This window comes from Montipora foliosa, chromosome 12, assembly GCF_036669935.1.
Source record: "Montipora foliosa isolate CH-2021 chromosome 12, ASM3666993v2, whole genome shotgun sequence".
In the NCBI taxonomy this organism is placed as follows: Eukaryota; Metazoa; Cnidaria; class Anthozoa; order Scleractinia; family Acroporidae; genus Montipora; species Montipora foliosa.
In genome coordinates, this window is record NC_090880.1 from 25,298,928 (window position 1) to 25,306,427 (window position 7,500).

At 40.4% G+C, this 7,500-nt stretch overlaps 1 protein-coding gene across 1 annotated transcript in view; it reads left to right on the forward strand.

The window, feature by feature from the left end:
- The window catches only part of LOC137978517 (uncharacterized), a 10,158-nt gene extending 6,593 nt beyond the window's left edge, over positions 1-3,565 (forward strand). The window contains exons 9-11 of the mRNA XM_068825487.1: positions 560-630; positions 2,185-2,293; positions 2,637-3,565. Coding sequence (XP_068681588.1) covers positions 560-630; positions 2,185-2,293; positions 2,637-2,867 — 411 coding nt within the window. The 3' untranslated portion in view covers positions 2,868-3,565. The remainder of the gene's footprint in view (positions 1-559; positions 631-2,184; positions 2,294-2,636) is intronic.
- Positions 3,566-7,500: the final 3,935 nt, after the last annotated feature.

Consider the following 7,500-nt stretch of genomic DNA (forward strand, 5'->3'; position numbering starts at 1 on the left):
GTCTTTAGCGTATGTACTTTACTTTATGTACTGTTTCTTTAGTAAGACACTATGATCATTTCCCAGATATAAATGTGTAAACAGGGACTAGCATAACAAAGAGGAAGCATTGGATACAGGTAAAGAATCTAATCAGCAATTTAAAATAATCAAAAATAAAAAAAGAATTGAGGCTGATTGAAACGTGACGGAATACATATTCTCGCACTGCCTTTGTCCATAAGAGTTTTACAAGGCGGTAAAAAACAGAGTTTGCCTTTCAAATCATAGGCCTTAGATATTATACCCAAACACAAGCCCGATAGCAAGCTTTCCACTTAGTGCGCTAGGATTGTCATCATCATAGATCCTTATAGCCCTCATTGGCGCATAGGACCGCAAAGGATTGTACAGTGTCTAAAATCCCTACGTTTTGCACGAATGTGACGTTCATTTAAGCTGATAATTATATTCGCATTGAGACCCTTCTGAAGTCTTACAAGTCAAAGTTCACCTTTCGTACGGGTAAATCACTGCCTGTGGATTTTACGTGCTAATTTCGGTTGCGTTCCTATTACAGGTGCCAAACGTTCCAGAAGATAATTGGGTGTGGTCGTCACAAGGTGCTATTAACATGCATCTTCCTGAAAGGTTGGTGGGAGTCCGGGGTGACAGTGAATAACTTTGATGTATAGCGGCCCATAGTCATGTCGCCGCCTACATTTACCAATTCGCTACCACAATGTTTATCGAGCTCGGACGGTAAAGAAATTAGTAAGGGCGACGGCGACCACCGCCACCAGATCGTCATCAGCTCTGCGTTATTCTAATCTCGTGGTGATTATTCTAAGTCGTTCGGGGTGACAAGTGCGTGTTAACTTGCTATGCATCTACCCAGTTGTGTTATGTCTGATTGGGTAGAGTCAAAATCTGTTGTTTTTGCTCATTAATCCTCTTGTTGTGTGCCATTCTCGTTCATAATGTTAATAATCACACATCTCTTCATTTCTCGTGCATGGAATTCAACATGCCTTTCCTATGTTTTCTACAAATCGCACGGAAAGCATGCGCGGTGAAGTTAGAAAGCTTCGCGCGTGTGAGACTTCCTCGCACGCGCGTCGCTTTGTTAGGGAAGTGGTCAAAACTACTACACTCGAACAGGACCCACCAAACCACATAATAGATGGTGGTGTCTGCCTGCACCCCCCTTGCTTAATGTCAAAGATGGTGTCTATATTGCATAGCCACACCTCTATCCAGCAGTAAAAAATTACAGTGAGATTCAAACCTCACTTTTCTTGTTTGTCTAGTAATGCCGACACTTGCTAGCTGAATAGTCCTGTGTCAACTCAAATTTAAAACCCAATAAAATGTTGCCAGTAATGTTCATGTGATAAGTTCGAAGTTAGGTGGTGTCTTTGAACCCCCCTACCCCAAAGGTGGGTCCTGTTCGAGTATAGTAGTTTTGACCAGTTCCCTTACGATACCGCTATTAGGCAGATTTAACATCGCGTTTATGGCAAACATCAGGCTGAAAATTTGCGTTTTACCAAAATTCAAGGGAACTTGTTTGATTTTAGCTCATTTTCTGCCTGTTATGCACACATGACAACCACCGGTTAGCTCAGTTGCTTGAGCATCGGGCTACCATGCGGGAGGTCGTCATTAAATAATTGAGGAGAAAGTGTTGCCTTTGTGATTACATCTGCAAATGGTTAGACTTTCTAGTCCTCTCGGATAAGGACCGAAAAACCGTTGGCCCCGTCTCACAACCCTTCAACGTTCATAACCCTGTGGGACGTAAATGAACCCACAAACTTTTCGCGAAGAGAAAAACATGGAGTTCCCGGTGTTGTGCTCAAGCCTTATCTCATTCATCCATCGGTTGGATGAGGTCGCTAATGGACTGTTGGCAGTTGCCAGCGGCGCCTGTATACGCTTATGTGATCTCACCCATAGATTGATTTCTTGTAAAGCGCATTTGAATATGTAAACAGAAAACGGGTTGTATGTGAATAATTTCATTACGTGTACCATTGACTTCCTTTTAAAGAGAGGGACATCAAGAGACTTTTCAAAGTTTTATAACATGCAGTAGTCTGCCGTTTCACGTAAACCCGATGCTAAATCTCTCTATCTTTTCTGCGCCTGCTGTACTCTGTATGTACGTTTTAGGACACGTCTTTTTTTTTTTTACTTCCTCAGGTGGGGTTTCATTCAGTTTAGCACTGATACTGTAAATACAACAGAGTTCGTTCAGACGCCAAATTGGCCTGTTTATTCCGCTCTGGTTATGCTTTACGATGCTGAAAAGGTGATGTTTAAAGTTTAAAGCTCTCCGCTCTACTTTAACCTTTCAGCAAATCTTTTTCTGCGCTCCATAGTGATAGTGCGCGAGGTAAAAGATGGTACTTGAAGGGCCGCCGTTTTCAACACTTCGATTACCAAGATTGCATTTGAAATCGTGTGATTACCTTAAAGTTTACAATACGCAGAATGTTTGGTGTCGAAGTTACATTTTCGTTGGCGTCAACTTCGCAGACACCAAAACATCGTAACTTGAACTCTGGACGCAGTAAATTTGCGATCCTGATCACATGTAGAACCTTGACACGCTGTTGTACCCGTGTTAAATGAAAGCGTTATTTTCCTTGCAGAAATTCTTCGCAGTGAATGGCTATTACACCGCTAACCTCACTCAGCTTGAAATTCCCGCCTCCTTGATAACGGGCGAATGCCAATATGAGTCCGCGATTCAAGTTGTGAAGACGTACAACTTCGAGGCTACAGTGAAACCATTGAATCAGCAGCTTTCCGTGGGACACATTCGAGACGATCGCCTTATTTGGTTTAATGATAGAGGTCGCCATATTGAATTTAAAGTTTAACAGTTTATCACACCAAAAACAAGGATAAATGTTATCACCGCTTTTCTAAAGAATTTTTGAAATGTTGAGATTACCAAAGAATCTTCGCCCTTCTAAAAGACGAAGGATATATGAATTAATGAAAGAAAATCTTGGTTTAAAATAACTTTATTTAGGTCAGGTCCTTTATTCAGGTCCTCTATATAGGTCAGGTATTGTGCTCCAGTGGTTAGGGTGCTTGCCTTGAGATCCGGAGCTCCCGGTACCTGGTAGTCCCTAGTTCAATTTCTCGGCTGCACTTGTAAATAGCCAACTGGTTTGCCCCCGGCCAGTTGGGATTCCTAACAGTTGTTGTTGTTGTTCTGTTGTTCGTTGATTGTGTTTCATGGGCCCTGAAAAGCCCCCATGGGAGTGGTCAATTAAGTATGTACCGGTATTGTTATTGTATTATCAGGTCAGGACCTCTGACCTGAGGTCAATAGAGGACGGGTCTAAAGTGCAGGTCACTTTTCACAGGTCACTCGTTACAGAACCTTTGCTAATGCTAAACTTAAGCCTCATTAGGCCTGAGGTTAGACCATTTGAAGGTTTTTGGGTTGCTTTAGTAGAGGTAAAACAATGACCTGTAATGAGTGACCTGTGAATAGTAATCTGTACTTAAGCCCTAGCGGTCAATAGAACAGTGAAGGCACCATGATTAAAAACGAAATGCGATTTGATCAATATTTTGTAAACACGGACCATTATTTAGAGCTTATCTTCAACACGTTAAGTATTCGTGGAATAAATACTCATCTTGTTATTCTTTTATGTCACGCAACCAGCTTAGATTTTAAGAACTAATGTTTGAAGGATAACACAAGTTCTTTATCAAAATTTTTTCAGTAGCTTTCTTCTTGCGGTAGAAAAAGCGCCACCAGTAAGTAGAGTATATGAATGAACGGCATTGCGCCATCCAGTGCTCGCATGATTTGATTGGCTATCTCTCATGTTGTTTGATCATTGACCAATCAGAATGCGTCCTTTATTACTTCTTTTTGCACTCAGGAGCTCATGAAGGGTAGCCTCAATCTCGTACCCAGAGTCCTCGGGCTTTTTGGTCAGTGGGTGAGCGCCCGGAAAGACTCTGGGATAATGGACTCCATTTTCCCAGAAAACGTGGGTTCCGGTCTTATTGCGCATGCTTGAGTTTAAACGGAAACAGAAAAGAGAAAACAGTAAAGAGTAGAAATGGGGTAGGGGGGTGGGGGGTTGAAAGTGTTCGAGAAACAAAAATTTTAGAAGCTAAATATTTTGAGCAAGAGCCGATACAACGTAGATTTGATTTTAGTGGTGTACTATATTTCGGCTGGCCAGCTCAAAATATTTAGCTTCCCAACTTGTATTATGCCTATCAGATCAAGCCACTGATCCAACGTACACCGACAGGAAGATTGTCCACGGTTGCTTGCTTCAAAACTCAAAAATTTTAGCCTTACACATCATAAAAGAAACTGGAGAAATGATCATTGGCTTGCTGTAAGAGCGAGTGAAGATGTAAATTCTGAAGCTTTCGGTAAGTGTATTGTTAGTGTTTCAGCGTGCATTCCATCGTTCAGAATATCGTCGTGCAAGCAACACGATCAACAAATTTTTGTGGAAACGTCAACCAATGTCCTTACTCCACGGCTTTCTCCTCAAAGAGACTGATGTAATGTTTTCCCACGGTACTTTTGCAACAGTAACAGTAATCAGTTTTTAGCAGCCTGATTAGGCCTTCGTCTTTTTTAATCTCCGTTTAGCGTCGACCGACCGACACGATTTTTGGCATTTTCAAAAAAAAAAAGTAACGACGTAGTTAAACCATTTTTCACGTTTAAATAATTCTTTTACTCTGAAAAATGAGCATGGTAACAGCATAGAGCAAAACACGTTGGCTTAATTAATTCTACCATAACATCAACCAACGTTTTCGCCATATCGAGTTTTGGGTTCATGTCTTGTTGTTACGATGCCGGGATACCAGATCTCCTATTCCGAGACTTCTTGAGTTTTATTTTTACGTTTTTTTTATTTTTCAACCCAACCGACCGATCCAATACCAGGAAACGCGTTCGATGCTAAACAAACATATGTTCTTAGTACGTTCTTGAAATTTTGGATGATCTCAGCTCTTATAAGAGAGTCTTAAGAAAAAGAGTTTATTATATACGTACCGAGATTTACACTCCAAAAAGGATCGAGATAAAAATAGTGAAAAACGACGTATCGACGCTCTGATTGGCTATATCGTTATTTTCACAAGTGAAAAATTGTCGTATCAGCCTTTTGATTGGCTAATATGATGTTGAACTTTGGCGCGGGTGGCCTGTGCACAGATTTGTAAACATGGCGGTCGACTGGTGTATGGTTTTCAAAGTTTTTGATCTTTTATTGCTTAGTTTTCTCCCCAAAAATACTTCAGAAGATTTTAAAAAGTTTTAAAAGTGCTCAAGCGAGGTATGGAAGGTAAAGATTTCTTTTATTTCAAAAATATTTTGCTATTTGTTTAGGGCTTTTGTTCACGATCGGTGGTTTGATAGCCTCACCATTAACACTTACCTCGTTAACTTTATGATCTCTGTACTTATATACTTATTACTCACTCGTTGTGAAGGATCGTTAAACTCACTCGTTCGCTTCGCTCACTCGTTCGTTTACGCGATCCTTCACAACTCATGAATAAAAATCGTACGCACTCATCAACCATGAAGTAATCTATGTGTAGTCAATCATAACTCTCCACTTGATTTTCTTGGAGGACCGTTAATTGCAATTAAATGGTCGTGGGAGTCTTTTTGGAGTCAACAACAGCCACAATATACTTGACATTCACCCTTTTCTAGATTTTCAAGCAAAGACGTGTTGTGTCGTTTATGTGCGCGTGACAGGAAACCGTGTCTCCATTGCATACGTTACGGTTGTTAAAAACATGTGCAAGGTTCAACCAATGTTCATTGATAGCATACTCGAACGGTAGAACATTGCATCAACAAACAACCAACCGCAGCACAATCACACAAGAGCAGGTACTGCTATCAGAAAGGATTATTGCCATTTTTCTTTGTTTCAACATACTCGGAGTGACAAACCGAATTCATACTTACAGTTCGATTCGCCTTCCACCATCCCTAACAGGCACATTTTCTTGTCGTAGCATTTCGTAATCGTCCGTATTCGATTTTTCAGCAATAAGTAACCTATATTAACTGGTCTTCCTAGCTCTTTTTGCGTCGATGCATCACATGGTCGAATTCTCGATATTAAGCTTCTACTTCTCGTAAACTTTACCTCTATATTGAACTTCCTATTTTGTGGACACGTGACCGATTGCGCTCAACTGTCTCGAATAAATACAACAACAACCTCCCACATTGATGGACCCTTATAGCACCGCTAAGTTAAGCAACACACGGTGTGTCTTCCGGTGATCTCAAAGACAAGGTAGGGATTCTTTTTTCAATTAATGGAAAGGGTTGATTTGTTGCATTTGGTTGCTCAGGTTGTATATTGAACTGTAAATAATTGAGCGCAGTATGCCTCGAAAAACGATGTCATGCATCGTGTTATCAAATTATCAAACGGATAGTTCTCTCGGCCAGCGAGCCTCTGTAAAGCATTTCTTGGAAACACGACTCTTCAAGCAGTGTTCAAGTACGATATTCACTGAATCAGCTAAATCGGTAGATTGGGTGAAGATTCTCTAAAATTTGTTTTGCAAACTTCAGCGTTTTCAAAAGTATGTCGTGGATCCTTATATTTCATTTTATTTTGGGGCCTAATTGCAGAATGCCCTGCCACCCGAACAATTTTCAGCCTACCCGGCTCCGCGGTACATAGATACAAATTAAAATCGTATTTCAAGTTTCCAATTTATTCCAGTCAGAAAAAAGTTTAAATGGGGTCCTTCGTTATGAGCTGGGTGTGCAATACGCCTCAGAAATAAAATCAAGATGACGGCTAATTTTTCATGAATTTCTCGTTTTGAAATATGTGCTTTCCGAACAAACAAAATTCAATATATGTATTTGCCGTTCCGGCTTAAAGCGTGCTGCTCGAACAAAAGGGAATGAAATATATATATTTCTCGATCTTAAAACGTGTGTTGCCCGAGGGAATTCATTTTTTGCGCGCATACCGTGAACCGCGTAGCGCACCTTCTAAGAAAACTCCGGCGCTATTTTGAATTAAATTGCTCAAATCCTTACCTTTTCTTAAAAAAAGAAGAGCACATTATTAATCGAAATATATTCGAGGGAAAGTAACAAAATAAAAGGCCGCCACCATCAGGTTAAAGAAAAACAGGCATTTCCATATCGTTTACTTTGACTTTCAAGTTTCTGGGCGCCGCAATCTCTAATAAGTGTGACGTGTTTGGTCGCCATCTTGTTTTGATACACACACCTTTTGTACAGTAATACCTGCACGAGGTCAACTGCAGAAATAACAATCCCTCGGCGCCAGCGGGAAATTATTTGAAACAAAAATAAGTGATTTTGGATTCCATTTATTTTGAGTAAAAGCGCTTTTCTTAAAAACAAGGGTGGTCCTTGGTCCTTGTTCCTTGTTCCCTTTTAAAAAATTGGTTTTGTTCCCTAAGGTTTTCCAAATTTTTTGTTCCCTAAAATGGTTTATA